Source organism: Gymnoscopelus microlampas (genome assembly GCF_963454915.1).
Source record: "Gymnoscopelus microlampas genome assembly, chromosome: 12".
In the NCBI taxonomy this organism is placed as follows: domain Eukaryota; kingdom Metazoa; phylum Chordata; class Actinopteri; order Myctophiformes; family Myctophidae; genus Gymnoscopelus; species Gymnoscopelus microlampas.
The window spans coordinates 1,299,020-1,320,161 of NC_139949.1; the positions used below are offsets into that span (position 1 = coordinate 1,299,020).

Here is a 21,142-nt window from a genome sequence, read left to right on the forward strand (position 1 = left end):
GGCTGCCTGCCTAGGAGAGAGAGAGAGAGAGAGAGAACATTAGATCCGATCCTCCACGGTTATAGCACAGCCAGAGCCAGCCCCACCAAGCCGAGGACAGCGCGCTCCAGCCCGGCCACACAACAGCCACCACTACTAGAGCCCGGGGATCCGGTTCAGATTACCATCGACAGGCCAGATTAGGGGCCGGACCCGGGATCGGATCGGAGCGGAGCGGACCGGACCGGACCGGGGCAGGAGGAGGGAGAGAGATCGAACCCGAAAACGTAACGTAACGTAAACCTAAACCAACCGCGTTCAGATCGGATCGGGCGTACGGTTCCAGTTTGGATCCGGATCCACCCAGCACAGCAGCAGAGGAAGAAGACCACCCCCCCTCCTCCCCATCCCCGCCCCCTCGCCCCCCACCCCCCCCTGCCTGGCTGTGGCTGCGACCCCCCTCTGCAAGGCTGCAAGATGCACACAGAGACCCGGAGTATGAAAGTAAGTCACCCCCCCCTGCTGGCTCTCTCTCTCTCTCTCTCTACTGCGCACTGTGTGTGTGTGTGTGTGTGTGTGGTTGGTTCACCTGAGTTCAGACCAACATGTGCCTGTTATGCAAAAAAGCAGACAGTTAGGGTTATGTGAAGGAAAGCAGCTGTAATAATGGTATAACTGTCATTATTACAGTTATTGTTATTATTACTGTTAGAATGGAGCTCTTAGACATTATAGTTGTGGCAGGAAAAAAAAGCTGTCTCCAGTTTCCCCCTGTTTCTGTCTCTGTGTGTCTCTGTCTCCCTCTCTCTCTTTCTCCCTCTCTCTGTGTCTGTCTCTCTCTGTGAGTGTCTCTCTGTCTGTCTCTCTCTCTCTGTGTGAGTGTCTCTCTCTCTCTCTCTCTCTCTGTCTCTGTGTGTACTGTGTATGTCTCTCTCTCTGATCATTGAGAGGCACAGGAAGGAAGCTGCAGCCATCTTAGTTCTTAAAGGGCCAGCTCTTCTCACACCCCCCCCCCCCCCCCCCCACACACACACACACACACACACACACACACACACAAACACAAGCGCTATGAACCCTGGGAAATGGGCCAGGTGCATTACACCTTCATGCAGTGTGTCGTATATACAGTCTGGTGAATGCGGCTGAACTATTAAGTGGACATTTCAATTATTTAAATACATTTCAATATAACACATTTTAAGACATTTCAACCGGTGGTTCTCGTCAAATCTTCATATCAAAGACCCCCAATTTAATATGTATTTGGCCTCGTGTACCCCAACTGAACATTTTGTGTTTTTTAACACATCATTGCTTTAAATAGCAGATCTACAAGCTCACAACGTGTCGCATTGCGACACATTGTGAGCTTGTAGAACGGCTATTTTCAAACAGCTGATGTAATGTATACAGGGGTTCATTTTGAGTCTATATTAAGTCATTTAGTTGGGGAAACCACAAGGACCCCTGGGGGTCCCTGGACCACACTTTGAGAACCACAGCATTAAAGATACTTAAAGGGCCAATACATGCTCCTCCTCCGGTTTGGACAGCCTTTATACGAGCGAATAGTTTGTACTGTCAGAACCACGCAGAAAGCATCCCGTTTTTAAAATGAAGCCAATAAGGAAGTACCAGATTCTGGCACTTCCTTTCTGCAGAACAATTACCACACCATTGATTACAATGGGGATTTGACCGGACTTAACACTTGATTTTATTGCCTTAGTAGTCATTGTCATAAATACTTTATGCTTGCAGTCGCTACTCGCTAGTTAACCATGATATGCGTTATTGTAAATTATGGTCCCTTTCATTTTTAAATTGATGATGATAAAGTAGGGCAGGGGTCTTCAACGTTTTCAGGCCAAGGACCCCCTAGCTGAGAGAGAGATGAAGCAGGGACCCCCTATTCTATATTGTATAAAATTGTGTTTCAGATTAAAGTTTTTTTTAACTTAGTCTGCTCTGTTTTCCCTCTACACCTCTACGCCTCTTGTTCCCCTCAGAAAAGGAATTCTAGGGTTCAAGTGGTTCATGTAAAAAAACGAAATCCTATCACACAAAGATTTGGCGGACCCCCTATAGTAGCTCTGAGGACCCCCTAGGGGTCCCGGACCCCCTGTTGAAGACCCCTGAAGTAGGGTATGCTTTTAGGGCTACTGGCTCTACTTAGTGAAGACCCGCACTCGCTGCCCTTCCAGCCAATAGCATTCGTTTCCGGTTGCTTTTCAGGACCTGGCGTTCCAAGATGGTGGATTTGAATTCGCCCCCGAAGAAGTGGCTCAATGGGTCATGTCACCGCTCCCTTCGTCCACACCATTTTTTTTTACAGTCTATGGTCAGGACATCTGGAGGTGTACGAGTTCCGGAAAAAAAGTTCTGACTCCGCCCATCAGAAGTTTGTAGTCCTAGCACCTCCCTTTACCAGGGAAAGTTCAGACTTGGCAAGGAGTTTTCGGCTTTAGAGACATATAAAGAGTGCGTTTGGATATAAGGCACTAAGCGCACTGGTCCAATACAAACCATTAGAGAGAGCGAGCTCTTTGGCAGCGTAAACGTATGTTGCTCTCATGCCAATAAAGCTCCTTTGAATTGAAATGGCTTTGAATTGAGTGGGGGAGTGACATGCAGCAAGGGTCCGTCGGGCGTGGGAATGGAACCGAGGACTCGCTGTCAGGCTTCAGAGCCTATGTGGCGTATACACACACACACACACACACACACACACACACACACACACACACACACACACACACACACCTTCAACACTAGACTATCAGACACACACACACATTTATTAACGACATTCATATTCACATAACTCAACTGGTGTATGTGCAGTGGTGTAAAGTAACTAAGTACATTTACTCAAGTACTGTACTTAAGTAACATTTTTACTTTACTGGAGTATTTCCAATTGTCTATACTTTTACTTCTACTCCACCACATCTCTGAGATAAATATTATACTTTTACTCACTACAATTATTTGAAAACTTAAGTTACTAGTTACTTTGTAGATACAAATGATTATATTATAAAACATACATTAACCACTTCAGCCCTATTTTATCCCTAGGCTAATGTTTGAAAATAGTTTGAAAATAGCAGTTTCTACAAAATATCAGATCTATAAGCTCACAACGCGTCGCGGTGCGACACGTTGTGAGCTTGTAGATCTGATATTTTCAAACATTTGAATACTTTTGGTACTTTTGAAGTACATTTGGATACCAATACTTTTGTACTTTTGCTCGAGTACATTTTTGAATTCCGGACTTTTACTTGTAACAGAGTACGGTACTTCTACATTGCAAGTATTGATACTTTTACTTAAAGGCATTGTAGGGAACATTAAGCCTAAAATATAAAGGTAGACGCCTCCTTCGGCTCTGAGCCATTGGTATCACGGAGGCCATTTTAGCGTTGGAAAGCTTCCCTGAAGCTTCCGTGTGTGTCACAGAAGGGGGCGTTCGGTAGGCCAATCAGAGGCAAGTGGGGGCGGGACAACTAGATTCTGACAAATCTTAGAAAAGACGCACTGTGATTGGCCAGTAGTCAACGCGCTGTGAGTGCTGTGATTGGCCAGTAGTCACTTTGAGTGTCCGTTTTCCTACGCGAAAATGGTGGCCGCGATACGAGTTGCTCCAACGAACTGCAGAGGCCAATGAGGTATCTAGGTTTCTATATCTATGGTCTCCCCCACTTCTCCAGCAGTGGGATGGTATCCAGGTGGAAACTGTTCATGTGGAAACTATGGAATCAACTCCCCATTGCAGTTAGAACTGCAGACTCACTCCCAATAGACCATATTCACACGGCGGCCATGTTTCTATGAAGTCAATGAAAGTAGCTACCCCGGGTGGCGGCACTTTCAATGTTAAATTCCAATATGACCGCCGTGTGAATATGGTCTATAGGCTCTATGCACAGCAGCCATATTATCACTTTCTTCCCAGGTGTTACCAATGATACTAATGAAGGCTCTGTTCCATGTAGTGTAGCACAGTGGTTTCCACGACCCCCATAACTCTGAGAGTGTACAAATGGAACCAAATGGACCCTTACGGGTCCATTTGGTTCCATTTGTACACTCTCAGAGTTACACACCTGTAAGGGGCCATTTGGAAGCCCATGAGGGTCCCTGGACCCCAACTGTAGACCCACTGGTGTAACAGAGTGTTTCCAGTGGGCCAACATGTACAACATCAGCACCCTGACTCTGTTTGACCAGAATGGAACAGAGCCTTCATTAGTATCATTGGTAACACCTGTGAATGTCTTCACAATATGGCTGCTGTGAATAGAGCCTATCTTCCGCCGTAATCTTCAGACTCCACCTCAGCCCGTAGCACTTGCCCTAGCCTCGACGACCTTGCAGGATTCATGCCAGGTCATTGTTGACCTGGCATCCTATATGTGTGTGTGTGTCAGTTTCAATGTACAGATTATTAACTTTTTTGGATGTTCTGCTGTTACACCGATGATAGGTTATTGATCTAAATAATCATTATTAATTAGATTGTGGCTGCGTGGTGGAGGGTCCTTGATTGGTTTATGATGATTGATCGATTATTATTAACTTATTCACTGACAGATTTATTTCAAGCTTGTGGTCCCTCTGCCAGGATTTTGCGATTATCGTACCCTTTCAAGTAGTCACAGAATATTTATCTCCAGTATGATTCATCCCCTGATGGTTGCTAATCACTGAGGGTTGTCAGGTGTGGTTTCATAAATGTCAATGAGGTCATTGTGACCTCGTTGACATTTGTTGTTTGATGTTTGAAAATAGCATCTTTTGTTTTTAACATTGAAGTGAATGGAGCAGCAAATATTTTGATCGCGTTATCTCCTGGTTCCTTTGTGAAAAATAGATTTTTTTTAAGAGACGTCAAAAGACGTCATTGCCAGGGAATGAGTTAATTAGATGATGGCGAGGGTCCTTGATGAATGGTTTATGATGATTGATTTGTGTCAAATGCTGCAGATAGGAGGTCATTGTATTCTGTAATGCTGTCTGGTCATTTAGTACTGTAGCCTACATTTAATTAAAGAAATTAACCACTTTATCCCCGCCTTCCATATGTGTTCACTAGTCATCACTAGTGAACACTTGAATAATTTGGGTTAAAACAAGAAAATAGAGCTTAAAGGGCAACACTTTGGTAGAGGTTTGGGTTGTGTAGTAGCCATGGTTCACATGACGCTTGTACACAAGCGTCATGGTTCCGAGTCCCCCTGGTTTATAGCGGTGTTCGATTTTTTTTACATTGCCAACTCTCACATGTACATAAACGTTCAGATTTCAAATATAAAGTGCTTACCCGCGAGCCACGGATGTTACAAGGCGACCCGGACCGCGATAAGTACCCGTATCTCCCGTATTGTACAATAAAAAGCATTTTATTCTCTCTGATACTTTCAACCATGCGACAATAATGTTTGGGAGGTGTATTGCACTCTGATACATTTAAAAAAAGAAAGAAAAATGGACGGCGATGGGATTAAAATGCTGGACTCGGCACCATGACTGTCATGGTATGACAGTCATGTTTCAGGGCTAGGTTGTGTAGTTACCTTGCCATGATGTAACTTCAAAGGTGGGCGAGAAATAAAAAATAGTTGCTCCATTGATTATAAATTGATAATTCAAAATATGCTCCCCATTGACCGTTACCGAACACAAAGAAAGCTGATTCTGACAATATAGAACATCACCAAACCCAGTACTAATTCCTGGACTGGATCTGCGGATCTCGATCCGGATCTTCAAGGGTGAAACTCAAGCCAAATTTTGTAGTTTTGTTTTCCAGTTCAGGTTTAAAACTAGCCTGGGATGGTTTCCCAGGCTAGTTTAAAACTACAGCAGGGTCCTGATAAAAAAAAACACGGCAGGCTGCATAAGGCTGACCTTACAGTACTCAGTGATGTAAGCAACACAGCTGCAGCTAATCACATATATAATGATGGGTGTCAGTGTGCGTTGACGATACTGTTTACTGCTGTCTATGTTTGCACGTGTCTGTGTGTGGTTCCAGACACACCTCATTCTAACACGCGCACCATTAGTGTGATTATGAATCGGACACACCCATCATTGGTGTGATTATAAATCTGACACACCCATCATTGGTGTGATTATAAATCTGACACACCCATCATTAGTGTGATATTTGCAGCTGTGTTGTTGTTTTGAATCTGCTGTAGTTTTGAACCTGAACAATAAAACAAACGGCTTGTGTCAATGGGGACGCCAGGACGACGTACTGTTGTACCCTACTGGTTCACCTGCCAGTGAGGAGCCCCCACCGGGAGGACGTAGCACCTCCGTCCTACTCCTCCCATTCAACACACACACACACACACACACACACACACACACACACACACACACACACACACACACACACACACACACACACTCAAGTTAGCTCATCTAGAGCCAGCAGGGGCGGGGCCAGCTCGTTACCTTTCAAATCCAGCTGCATTTAAACAGCCAATCATGAGACGAGTGGGAGTTCTGAGCATCCACATGGTGGGCGGCAAGGGTCCATTTGGTTCCATTTGTCAGAGTTACAGACCTGTAAGGGTCCATTTGGTTCCATTTCTCAGAGTTACAGACCTCTAAGGGTCCATTTGGTTCCATTTGTCAGAGTTACAGACCTGTAAGGGTCCATTTGGTTCCATTTCTCAGCGTTACAGGGCTGTAAGGGTCCATTTGGTTCCATATCTCAGAGTTACAGACCCGTAAGGGTCCATTTGGTTCCATTTCTCAGAGTTACAGGGCTGTAAGGGTCCATTCGGTTCCATATCTCAGAGTTACAGACCCGTAAGGGTCCATTTGGTTCCATTTCTCAGAATTACAGGGCTGTAAGGGTCCATTTGGTTCCATATCTCAGAGTTACAGACCCGTAAGGGTTCATTTGGTTCCATTTCTCAGAGTTACAGACCCGTAAGGGTCCATTTGGTTCCATATCTCAGAGTTGCAGACCCGTAAGGGTCCATTTGGTTCCATATCTCAGAGTTACAGGTCTGTAAGGGTCCATTTGGTTCCACATCTCAGAGTTACAGACCTGTAAGGGTCCATTTGGTTCCATTTGTCAGAGTTACAGACCCGTAAGGGTCCATTTGGTTCCATTTATCTCAGTTACAGACCTATAAGCTCTTATTACTGGATACATTGCATACATTGCAACAATAAATGTAGTGGTTCTCAAAGTGAGGTCCAGGGACCCTCTGGGTTCCTTGAGGGGGTTCCAAATGGACCCTTACAGGTCTGTAACTCTGGGAGTGTAGTAAATTGAACCAAATGGACCCTTAAGTATCATTCATAGTCGGACGTAAGGATACGTAACGAGCGCCGGCGCTCCTTGCATTGTCGTTTTTTTCTCCCCCTCCGTCACTTACGGCTCCAGTTTTTCCGTCCGTGCAGTCGACATTCACCGTCAGCCCGACGTGTACGTTCAACTACGTTGCCTGTAGTACCAGTGGCGCCCGTTGGCAGTATAAGGAAAAAAAGTTTTCCTCGCGACCTCTTTCTCCAAAAAAAAGACCCACATTGGTGGAAGTACTTGAGTAAATGTACTTAATTACTTAGCCATTCCCTAAAGTTAAACACACACATACAAATAATATAGCGCAGTGCAGTAGGGGTCGAAACTCACGTTTTGTAGACAACCATTGTTGTGGACTAGTTTGTGTCTTTTATTGCCTTGTTTTGACTAGATGCTACAATGGTAGCTTCATGTTGTTAGCTGCGCTGTTGCCAGGTTTTGTGAGAGAAATAAGCAACCAGGTCTATGAAAACAAGCTCAAAAGAATCGACTAGGATATATAGCAGATCTACAATATATGTTTGAGAATCACTGGTTTAAATAATAATTGGTCCAAATAAGCAACTATACTTTAGAAACAAGCCCAAACAAAACCGCAACAACCAATACAAAATTGCTAGTTTGTTTACAAGCAACTTTACAGAAAAATAAGCCCAAAGTCGCTTATAATAAGCAGACATGGCAGATTGGGAAGTTCACGGCATATTTTTCACCATCACGGCGTTCATCATCAGTGACGAGTGCCTGTAACACAGCCAGCGAGTCGCGTGACTGACTGTGTGTCAGGATTCGAGGCCACACTCACACAATCACGTGCAGCATGCGTCCCCTCCCCCTCCGCCTAATGGCTGTGTATGGGGCCGACGCGTGCTTTAGCGCGATTGTGTGAGTGTGGCTTCAGGAAGTAAATTCCTGTCCCAGCGGTCCCAGCTGTTGGTACGCGAGAGCGCTTCCCTTTCGTCTGATGTGCCGCGCAGCATGCATTTTGGCGACGCATGCGCACCTGCGCACCAGTTATGTGCACCCCTGGTCATAGATATATTTAAATATACGTATCGTCTATGTCGGCCTTGTCGGGTGTCCTATGTTAATAGGAAGTAAGGCAGGGCGTCTCAAACTTTTTCATGTCAAGGACCCCCAAATTAATATGTATTTGGCCTAGAAACCCCATCTTAAAATAGTTTGTGCCAGTAGAGACCCCCAGATAATTTGTAAAAAAAATCCCAAACATTTTCTATTTCTTTTTCAAAAACAAATTGTGACGCGCTGTGAGCTTGTAGATCTGCTATTTTTGAATAACCCAATGATCCCTGGGGAACAACCACTGATCTAAGGACAGAGGAGAGGAGAGATGTTGGGAAGGAATGCCAGGAAGAGAGGAAAACAGGATTGTATGTGATCGGCCTATATTGTGTGTGTGTGTGTGTGTGTGTGTGTGTGTGTGTGTGTGTGTGTGTGTGTGTGTGTGTGTGTGTGTGTGTGTGTGTGTGTGTGTGTGTGTGTGTGTGTGTGTGTGTGTGTGTGTGTGTGTGTGTGTGTGTGTGTGTGTGTGTGTGTGTGTGTGTGCGTGCGTGCGTGCGTGCGTGCGTGCGAGCGAGCGAGAGACCCCCTACCAACCAGCCATTCATTAACTGGGGTAAGAATCCTGTCACCATGGTGACCGAAGCCCTGCTGCCAAACACACACACACACACACACACACACACACACACACTCTGACAGAAACAGAGGGAGAAGAATATGAACTGGTTGTACTGGTCAGCTGACACTACAACAGTTTCATTCTGTGGTTGTGCCGGTCAGCTTCCGGTACAACAGTATCAGACTGTGGTTGTGCCGGTCAGCTCCCAGTACAACAGTATCAGACTAGACTACAGCCATACTATACTGCTCAAAGAAATGTAGGGAACACTTTGATCCCTTAATTATTTTGAGTTTTCATGAACTGTGTACATACTGCTAACAAAAGCTGTTCAAAAGAATTAAGGGATCATAATTAACATATAAGCTGCCATGGACGCAGATCTGCGTCCTATTAAATAAAACCGTGGGCTGCCAGAATATGTCAGAACGCAGATCTGCGTTTTATTGTTTAATTTGGTTAATAGACGATCACGCTGTTTTATTTACATTCCGAGATCAGTTTCGTTTTCCACTCACCTCCGCTTCACCCGGAAGCAATTTCAGCGATTTCCGTTTCTGGTTTCCAGTTTTAGCTTGAGAAATGCGCTCTTTAGGCCAAAACACGTTTTTGCACACGGTATAAAAAACGAACGGAGAGCTCCACTTCTATTTTCCTTAGTCTGGGTGACGAACAGTCATCGTCGTCGTGTATCACACCGGTCTGAAGCCCTATCGGCGATTGTCGAAGACGTCACATCAGGTTATGACGTATGGACTGTTTGAGCCTGTTTGGGGGGGGGCGAGCGAGTAAGCGAGTGATCGAGGTGTCAATTTGCTGGTCGATCTGTCGTATGTGTTTAAAACCGCAGCCAGACAAACTTAAATGAATTTAAATAACAAAATAACAAAACAAAAAAACACGCAAATCGCTGGCAAGGGGGTGAGTACATTATGAATAAACTTTGCCAGTCAATGTGTTAATAATTAAGTGTTCCCTTAATTATTTTGAGCTGTAGTTTGGAACACGAGTGGGGTTTGTTTAGAGGTGGATTTATTTCTGTGAAGGAACAAAGGTTAAAATAATATATGTGTTGGTTCTGACTGTTTTGGTTCTGGCAACGTAACGAGTTGCAACTTGCAACCGGTTGCAGCGGTCTGAATTGACCTGCTGCGGGGTCGGTACAGTTTTCTGTCGGCAGGTGGTTGCAGTTGCAACTTGTTGTTCCGTTGTGAGTCATTGGCGTGGACTGAACTTTAGAGAAATGAGAGACAAACGTAGGAACCAGGCCTGGTGCAGATCTGCACCCAGAGGAGCACACACCTTTCTAGTTGTGCATTGTGCATACCTGCCAACACTACACATTTTAGCAGGAGACTCCTGATTTTTTTTCCCCGTCTCCTTCTTTGCTCCTGAATTGAAATTTATCCTGAAAGTTTATAATGGATGAAATTACAAAATATACCCATCATTTTCCTATGCTAGTAAATCCCTGTTAAAATGCACCAGAATACAGGAAATTACATTTACCATGTCTGATTCATTGCTTCACTGGGAGTCAAGTGGTCCCAGGCGCGCGGGAAGTACTTAATAGCCAGGGGGGCTGAGCGTCGGGGGGGAATCCGCTTGACCCATGCACGCGTCCCGATTTTTTCGGTTTCGGGTCGAAAAATGTGCGGGTTTGGGTGGGTTTTGGCACTTTTTTTCCTTTACTTTATTTCGGTTTTAGGGTTAGGGTTAGGTTAGGGTTACGTTATTTAATTCTTGTTCTCATCAATAAAATAAAAAAAATCCAAAAAAAAATTAAAATCCCTTCCCATCACCAGGGGGGCTGCAGCCCCCGTAGCCCCCCCCTTCCCGCGCCACTGAGTGGTCCCATTCCTTAACGTTTTTTAATATTGAATCTTGATTGAATATTATATTAGACAGAAATGTAAACAGCACGAGGTACAGCCAGACATTTGGGCTTAACCTAGAACGCATCTGTGTCACTTAAGATTTATTTGGCTATTCAAAAATAGCAGATATACGAGCTTGTAGATCTGCTATTTTTGAAAAATTGTGAAAATTATTTATTTTTTCCCGAAAAATTGTTAGGATTTAGAATTATTTTAGACACGGCCTCAGGTCTTAACACATCCACCGCCAAAGGGGAGAATTCTCCCCTTTTCAGTCAATGGTGTTTACCGCCAAAGGGGAGAATTCTCCCCTTTTAATTTTTTTTTATTTTGTTTTTGAATTCCTAAAATGTTTCTCTAATTTTTGAGTATAACATTTGTGTCGTTATTCTCAACGAATTAGGAGATATAAAATGTTTCATTTTTTCAAATCCATTAACTTCAATGTTAAAAAATAAACGGACACAGAATTCACATTTTTTCTATAAACAAATGATTAAAAACCCTGGCAGTGGGTGAATAAATTATGAATAAACTCCGGCAGTCAATGTGGGATAACGCAAAAAAGTGCAGGGGACTTGTTTCCATTGTGGTCCTATGTATTCATCATCAACATACAATATCATCAACAAATATAAAACACTTTATGTACAATGTAGAAAAAGGGCGAAAAGGAACAAGCGGTAGCAGTGAATGCCATCTCCTCTCTATGGGAAAAGTGATTTGACCTTCCCTTTTGGTCTCCTGAAAGATGGAGTTTTAGGCCTGTTTTGAAGGTAGCCAGTGATCCACATTTTTTAAGGGATGGTGTCGGGGCGTTCCACATTTTGGTGGCAGAGTAGTAGAAAGAGAATTTCCCCAAGTTTGTTGTATAGGGGTCGGGCATAGCGACGTCACAGGGTCGAGACGCCGTTAAATCAGCCCACTTTCACCGCCATCTTGTGGGAGTAGATTGACAGCTGCCACAAGTGTAGAGTATGTGTATTGTAGTCTGTAGTCCTGTGTTTGTTGTCCAGCAAGTAGACGGTGTACATTATTATCTATCTCTAACTTGTCTGTTGCTCTAATTTAGCAATGGTACGACAGTGCTGCATTATCGGATGCAATGCCAAGGTTTCAGACGTTAAATTAAAAAAGTAAAATTGCACACATTTCCAACCTGGAGGAAAAGCTGTTGGAGATCAGATGTCGAGATATCAAAGAAACAGCATGGCATGGGTATATTAAATACAATGAGATTGAGCTAACAGCTAAATTGTGTTTCTCTATGTGTCCAGTCTGAGAAACGTTGTCTAACGTGGGTGGCTCACGGTCACGGTGGCTGAGAACAGCCAGGGACTCTTGTCTGTCTGTCAGCAAGTGTTCAGACGTCGGAGATATCAAATAAATGTAGTATGGCTTGGGTGTCAGCTGACGAAATAACATAACCTTCAACAACATTCCCAAACACATATAAGCTCAAACGAGCATGACAGCACAGCACACAATCAAACATGTAAACATCTGTTGGAATGGAGGCGAGGCGAGGCGAGCATCAGGGTTGCCATGTCGGCTTATTATAAGCGACTTTGGGCTTCTTTTTCTGTAAAGTTGCTTGTAAAATTAGTAGTTTTGTGTGGCCTATTTATAAAGTGTACTTGCTTATTTAGGCTTATTTAGGTAGGCCTACTTGCTTATTTAGGCTTTAAAAAAAATAATAATAATAATTAAACCACTGGTTCTCAAATCTTTTCATGAACATGTTTTGTGCCAGGGAGCATTTGTGCTGTTAGAATGTTTTAAAAAATATTCCAAATATTCTCTATTTTATTGCAAGAGTTTTTTTTAATAACCTATGTACAAGCTCACGTGAGCTTGTAGATCGGCTATTTTCAAGAAGCCGATGTCACTAAGCCACTTCTTTTGGGCTTGTTTTCATAGACCTGGTTGCTTATTTCTCTCGCAAAATATGGCAACACTGATCGCAACAGGTCCGTTGTGCACTTTCTCAATGATCAACAATGAACAATATAAAATTAATAATAATACTTCGCTATAATAATATTATAAATATATATATAAATAATCAGTACTCAAGATGACTATATTTTATTTCGGTTACACAACTAAGCAACAAAACGTTGTTCTTTTCAGGTAAAATTAATGATTGTGACTGACTGGGCACTGTCATTACATCTGGTCTAGCCGTCTAGGGCACAGATGTAATGACTTTTTTCCAGGTAGTGTGCCTTTGCGTCTGCATTCAGCTTCTCTCTGCATGGTAACTCGCCAGGTCCATCTTCTGTCCTTTACCAATAAATTCGCTGTAGTTCAGGACACGTCGTGACTCGTGGGTAAAACTGTCAATGATGTTGATACGAGCTGTTGTTATGGAGCTCCCCTAATATGGCCACCGGAACTACTTCAGCCTAAGCTTGGCCACGCCTTTTGCCCGGTCCCTATAGGAGGCTGGCACCAGATCGTTGTTGTTGCTCCCTCTAGTATCGTGGCTGTGGGTCTCACTCACTTTTTAGTCAGGTATGTGGGTATTGAGGGAATAGGCTCTATGCACAACAGCCATATTGGGAATGATTGGGCCCCTTCCTTACAGTACTTCCTTCACAGGTGTCACCAATAATACTAATTAAGGCTCTGTTCCATTTAGTGTGGCATAGTGGTTGTCTTATTTTAAAAGGCCCCCATAACTCTGAGAGTGTACAAATGGAACCAAATGGACACTTACAGGTCTTATTGAGCCCACTATTGAGCTATTTCTATTATTTTGTGGGAAGATGTGAGACGACAACAATACATTCTGAACAGAACCGGTGTCTTTTTGTATTGACCAGTTGTGACTGTGAGTTTGTCTATGCCAATAATCAATGCTGCTGTATATATATTTCTGGGCAATAATTTGAAAAGAAAACAGCAGCATTAAATGTCCTATAAAATCTCCATGTCTCTTCAGCTCTTTATAAACAGAAAATGCATATTTATTTTTTCTATTATTTTCTCTTAGATTTTTACATTTTTGTCTTTGTTTTAACACTTGCACTACATTTTCCTAGGGCCTTCAAATACAGTACTTTTCTAGCAGACAGAAGGCATGCGACCTTTTTACTTCACCGTCACTTTAAAAGCTTAATTTATACTTCATCGTATGACGGTGTCACACACCAAAAATTGCCGATCTACAAGCTCACACCGCGTCTGATCGCACTACCTTGGCTAGAAGACGTCCTCTTCTGAAACTTTTGAGTGTTTCACTCTTCCCGCCATTGTTCCCCGGCACATGTAAACACACCCTTTAGAAAGGCGATGTATCCAATAGTGAGCCAATAATATTCCTCTTCCTTGTTTCGCCAGGGGGCTTTGTTTGACAGGTATCAATACACTTTTAGACCGACATGTTTGTGCCAGTGTGGGTGATTTAGATTCATTTCTTGATCGCCTCTTGTCTTGATTGTTTAAGCATGACGTCATGGGCTGCTACGCTATACCCGATAATAGAGAGTATGCACATGCGTCACTTTTCCACCGGGACACGGCCCCCTCATCTAGACTGAGTGGCATAACATTTAGCAGCATGGAGCGTTGGAGTTGGAAACGCTCGTTGGAATCCTGCTTACCACCTGTTTCTAAATAGGCTCTATGCACAGCAGCCATATTGGAAAGACATTGGGCCTCTTCTTACTTCCTTCACAGGTGTTACCAATGATACTAATGAAGGCTCTGTTCCATTCTGGTCAGGGTGCTGATATTGTGCATGTTGGCTCACTAGAAACACTCCATTTTGGTTCCCAAATGGCCCCTTATGGTGAGTGTGTACACTCTCAGAGTTATGGGGGTCCTTGAAAATAAGACAACCACTATGCCACACTAAATGGAACAGAGCCTTAATTAGTATCATTGGTAACACCTGTGAAGGAATTAAGGAAGGGGCCCAATTCATTCCCAATATGGCTGCTGTGCATAGAGCCTATTGTTCATAATGCAGGAGGCAGCAGGATGTTGCGTTATTAAAAACGAGCGCTTCCAAACTCTGACACTTTATTTTACACTTAATTTATTGACAGAAAGTAGCTCATAACATGTCTCTACGGTGGATTTTTATGCAACAAAAACTTTGCAGGTAGAAAGAGGATAATTCAAGATTTTCGTACAGCTGCCATGTTGTTGAGTTTAACATCGTTTTATACAATCAGATGTATGTATGGGCTGTCAAGGCCAGAAAGTAGTTTTTTGCCACTCGTAGTAGCCGTTCCCGCATAACTTCCAGGTACGATGATGTCATGCACATTGTCTTAAAACAATTCTGATAAATTCAGAATTGTTAGGGTGAGCTCATAAAGCTAGAAACATTGCACTCTCAACACATGTTCATGTGAGTCGGTGTATAAAGACAATTATGTCTAATTTCTCTTACACTATTATCTTTTCAGTGAATTGGAGTTATTTGGGTCTAGTTGAGTAACAGTGGTAAAACAGAAGCACGGTTCCACAACGATTCTTACAAACCTTTCCACAAATAAAGCACATTTCCAGTATATTATATGTTTTTCTGAACTCGGGATGGGCGCCATTGACGTAATTTTACGTAGCGTGGCGACACCGTTGTGTAACCGTGCTTCTACTACACTCAAATTAATCCAATTCACTGAAAAGATCAAATGAGAGAAATTAAACATGATTGTCTTTCTACGCTGTGTGTTGTGGTTAGGGTTAGCGTTAGCTGCTGTCTGCGTTGAGTCGAAGGAGTTTAAAGAATTCTGACCACAGTGTGTGCGTGTGTGTGTGTGTGTGTGGATAAGAGGGTGTGTGATAAAGTGGCAGTCTGCCTTGCGTCAGCAGGGTGTGGTAGGATAAGAAACAGAACTCTCCTCTCCTCCTCCCCTCTCCTCTCCTCTCCTCTCCTGCGAGAACTCTCCAGATGGGAGACACACCCAGGTCTCCAATGCACATCCGTGTGTGTGTGTGTGTGTAGGTGTATGTTTTCTCTGGAGCTTTTCGTCCTAGTTGTACCAATATTTTAGATGTGTGTGTGTGTGTGTGTGTGTGTGTGTGTGTGTGTGTGTGTGTGTGTGTGTGTGTGTGTGTGTGTGTGTGTGTGTGTGTGTGTGTGTGTGTGTGTGTTGTATTACATTGTATACAGGTGTATATTCACAGTAATCCCCATTCACAGTATTAATTCATGATGTGTGAGGCACAGAGCAGGTCACATGACCCATGCACATCATGTGACCATGTGAAGAAAGGGGGGTGGGGGGGGCCATGAGGGAGGGGTGGAGGAGATGGGGAGGTGGGAGAGGACTGGGGAGAGAGGAATGGAGGTGGTTGTGGGCCGTATAAATGAACGCCCTACTTGATCACACTACAGCATCACAGAAAAGCATCAAAAGTAGCAGATCTACACGCAAGCTTGAAATTTTGAGTTTGTAGATCTGCTACTTTTGCTACTTTTGAACAGCGGTGGAAAGTAACTAAGTACATTTACTTAAGTACCGTACTTAAGTAAACTTCTGAGGTATTATTTGTACTTTACTTGAGTGTTTACAATTTCCAATACTTTTACTTCTACTTAGTGTTTACAATTTCCAATACTTTTACTTCTAAGTACATTTTGACACCAATACTTTTGTACTTTTACTCAAGTCAATTTTGTATTCCGGACTTTTACTCGTAACATGGAACTTCTGCATTGCAGTATTGGTACTTTTACTTAAGTAAAACGTTTGAGTACTTTTCCCACCACTGTTGCTTTGGCAATGTAAACCTATGTTTTCTCATGCCATTCGATTGAACTGAATTGAGAGGAGGGGGCGAGGGAGGGAGGGTGGGACGGGGTTAGGTGGGGGAGCGAGAGAGAGAGAGAGGTGGGGAGAGGTTGAGGGGCTGTGAGAGAGGGGTGGGGGTGGGGGGAGGGAGGGGGAGTAACAGAGGAAGTGCAGAGGGTGTGTAGAAGCTGCTCTGTGGAATTTGGCCAAAGCCTCTGACTGTTTTAGAAGAGGAGGGGCCGTGTGTGTGTGTGTGTGTGTGTGTGTGTGTGTGTGTGTGTGTGTGTGTGTGTTACCACACTTGTAAGGGCCACAAGTGTAGCAGCATGTGAGAAATAGACCATTTTCCTGGTCCTCACAAGAGAAATGTTTGGTTTTATGGTTAAAGGTAGAGTTATGCTCACCATTAGGTCGTTAGGATTAGACCTTTAGATGTTAGGGTTGTAGTTTTGCCTGATTTATATTTGTCGAACACCGTAAAGAAGTAGCCAATCTACATGCTCGCAATTTGTAAATTGAACATTTTTGGCTATTTTCAACGCTGTCCTAAAATGACAATATCCTCACAAGTATAGTGATACAAATGTGTGTGTGTGTGTGTGTGTGTGTGTGTGTGTGTGTGTGTGTGTGTGTGTGTGTGTGTGTGTGTGTGTCCTTTAGCAGTAAACCAGCCTCTTCTCTTGAATGAGGAGAATGAATGTAGGGTCACATTGTGGTGTGCGTGCGTGCGCTGGATGGGTGTGGGTACATACCAAATAGTGTGTGTGGGTTTGGCTGGGTGGGGGATATGACACACACACACACACACACACACACACACACACACACACACACACACACACACACACACACACACACACACACACACACAGAGGGCTGGGGGGGTTTGGGAGAGAGAGAGCAGTGACCCAGATAGTCTCTCGCCCCTCCCTCTGTCGCACTGAGTTTTAAATTATCTGTTTGTAGCAACATCCCTATACTGTAATAATAATGTTGTTCATCTGAGCATTCTCACATCAATCTCACTTTCATCTCCAAAACTGTCTGTTTAATAATAATACCTAATTATTAATAATATCTGTCTGTCTGTTTAATGTGTCTGTCTGTCTGTCTTTCCTGTCTGTTTCTGTCCCCTCCATCAGTCATAACTGCAGACTTACTCCCCATCGTCCACCCCCTAGCACTCACCTCTTCAGACTCCACCTCACCCCCCTAGCACTCACCTCTTCAGACTCCACCTCACCCCCCTAGCACTCACCTCTTCAGACTCCACCTCACCCCCTAGCACTCACCTCTTCAGACTCCACCTCACCCCCTAGCACTCACCTCTTCAGACTCCACCTCACCCCCTAGCACTCACCTCTTCAGACTCCACCTCACCCCCTAGCACTCACCTCTTCAGACTCCACCTCACCCCCTAGCACTCACCTCTTCAGACTCCACCTCACCCCCTAGCACTCACCTCTTCAGACTCCACCTCACCCCCTAGCACTCATCTCTTCAGACTCTACCTCACCCCCCTAGCACTCACCTCTTCAGACTCCACCTCACCCCCTAGCACTCATCTCTTCAGACTCTACCTCACCCCCTAGCACTCACCTCTTCAGACTCCACCTCACCCCCTAGCACTCACCTCTTCAGACTCCACCTCACCCCCTAGCACTCACCTCTTCAGACTCCACCTCACCCCCTAGCACTCATCTCTTCAGACTCCACCTCACCCCCTAGCACTCACCTCTTCAGACTCCACCTCACCCCCTAGCACTCACCTCTTCAGACTCCACCTCACCCCCTAGCACTCACCTCTTCAGACTCTACCTCACCCCCCTATCACTCACCTCTTCAGACTACCTCACCCCCCTAGCACTCATCTCTTCAGACTCCACCTCACCCCCCTAGCACTCACCTCTTCAGACTCTACCTCACCCCCTCGCACTCACCTCTTCAGACTCTACCTCACCCCCCTAGCACTCACCTCTTCAGACTACCTCACCCCCCTAGCACTCATCTCTTCAGACTACCTCACCCCCCTAGCACTCACCTCTTCAGACTCCACCTCACCCCCTAGCACTCACCTCTTCAGACTCCACCTCACCCCCTAGCACTCACCTCTTAAGACTCCACCTCACCCCCTAGCACTCACCTCTTCAGACTCCACCTCACCCCCTAGCACTCACCTCTTCACCCCTAGCACACACCTCTTCACCCCCTAACACTCACCTCTTCACCCCCTAGTGCTCACCTCTTCACCCCCTAACACTCACCTCTTCACCCCCTAGCACTCACCTCTTCGCCCCCTAGCACTCACCTCTTCACCCCTAACCCTCACCTCTTCACCCCCTAGCGCTCACCTCTTCACCCCCTAGTGCTCACCTCTTCACCCCCTAGCACTCACCTCTTCACCCCCTAGCGCTCACCTCTTCACCCCCTAGCACTCACCTCTTCACCCCCTAACCCTCACCTCTTCACCCCCTAGCACTCACCTCTTCACCCCCTAGCACTCACCTCTTCACCCCCTAGCACTCACCTCTTCACCCCCTAGCACTCTAGGGGGTGAGACCTCTTGAGACTGTAACAATACATTTTAATGTAAGATTCACTGCGCTGCATATTGAGTGTAGACGACCAATGGCTTGGTGGAAACATGTTGGCTGTTGCCATATATATTAATAAAGACCTTTCCTTCTTTTTACTCCCGAGTGAAACTATTCGGGGTGGAGGTTCTTCCTTGGCCTACGGTGAGAGTGCGTGCAAAGTTTCACAGCAATCAGGAGCTGCGTTTATGATCTGTGGCATTTTGTGCAAAACGAGCCACTCCTGCAAAGTTTGGATGGCAAATCATAGCCAATTGGAATGGAAAATGAGAAATCTGACAGACACGTCTAGATCACAAGACTATAGTGGTCATGTGTGCCGAATTGCGTGAGGTTTGGACAAGATCTGTAGGACTAATATTAAAACAATTGTGTTATGAAAAGATTGGCCTCCTGGTGGCGCTATAACAAGCCGATGTGATAAATTTGGGGCGGGGAGTGTATGTGCACAGTTTCACGTCGATCGGGCAAACGGTGCCGGGGATCAGATGCTCACAAACAGACACGCACGCACACGGACAGACAGGGGCGGAAACATATTCTCCGCCACGGCCTTCAAAGAATATGAAAGTGTATAAATAAAATAATAAATCGGTTTTAATTCTCTGAATGAAAGTGTGTGATAAATGTGTTGATTTTGTGTGTGTGTTTGTGTAGAGTTGTCATAGCTTTGTTTGGTGCACAGAGGGGCTCTGTCCTTTGTGTGTGCGTGCGTGCGTTAGTGCGTGTGTGTGTGTGCCAGCCCCACCCTGCCATGTGATTGGCCACACCCCACAGAGGAATCTTCCAGCTAACGTCACATGACACGCCCTTCCCCCAACACACGCATGCACGCACACACACACACACACACACACACACACACACACACACACCCATTCCTTCACAGTTTGCACCTCTCTGTCTCTCTCTTCTGTAAAAGAATAGAACATAGTGAATATTCTAAATGTAATGCTATCTAGAGAGTGTGTGTGTGTGTGGGGGGGCGGGGGGGTTGGGGGTGGAGAGTGACCCCCTGCTGAAAGAGAGAATGGAAGAGAGAGAGAGAGAGAGAGAGAGAGAGAGAGAGAGAGAGAGAGAGAGAGAGAGAGAGAGAGAGAGAGAGAGAGAGAGAGAGAGAGAGAGAGAGAGAGAGAGAGAGAGAGAGAGAGAGAGAGAGAGAGAGAGAGAGAGAGAGAGAGAGAGAGAGAGAGAGAGAGAGAGAGAGAGAGAGAGAGAGAGAGAGAGAGAGTATTATTCAACATGCTTCGTTCATTCTGTCTTTCTCTGTTTTCCACTGAATGTTGTGTCTCTCTGTCTGTCTGTCTGTCTGTCTCTCTGTCTGTCGCTCTGTCTCTCAAGAAGGACGGGTCACCCCCCCACCCTCTCATATTCTCTCCCTTTTTTTTGCTCCCTCTCTCTCTCCCATGCTCTCTCTCTCCCTCTTACCATCTACATTGCAATACAATACAAAGCAAACTGAAAATGAATGAATGTCATTCATGTATACAGTTAAAGATGCAGTGTTTGTTCAGTAACAGTGTTAAATAGCTTTATATTGTGACAGTAATCATTGCTATAGAGTGTCTAGAGCGAAAATACATTTCCAGGTCAGGATACCACTATTATCCAGTCAGAACTCAGTCAGGGGGATACAGATTAAACTAGTGAAATTAGTGATGAAAAAGTGATGACACAACGAAATGAGCAAAACTGGAACTGGGTACATCTGAAAATGTTTTGTGCCTGGGACCCCCAGAAGAGATGACATATGTAAAAAATAAATCAAAAATATAAAAAAATGTCCAAAAATGTTCGATATTTATAAAAACGTTCAAAACAAGCTGTGAGCTTGTCTATCTGCTATTTTTGAATAACCAACGTTGGTTAAAGTAGTTCAAATTATTGTCACGCGGCAGCGGGAGCCCGCTGGCCTAGCGGTCCAGGCGCAAACCACATGCGCCTGACAGTGCGTC

The 21,142-nt window shown here is 44.6% G+C and overlaps 1 protein-coding gene across 3 annotated transcripts in view; it reads left to right on the forward strand.

The window, feature by feature from the left end:
- Positions 1-21,142, forward strand: part of klf8 (Kruppel like factor 8) — a 44,525-nt gene continuing 23,383 nt past the window's right edge. For all 3 annotated transcript variants that reach the window (XM_084074696.1, XM_084074698.1, XM_084074697.1), the window contains exon 1: positions 1-483. In XM_084074696.1, coding sequence (XP_083930822.1) covers positions 457-483 — 27 coding nt within the window. In that variant the 5' untranslated portion in view covers positions 1-456. The remainder of the gene's footprint in view (positions 484-21,142) is intronic.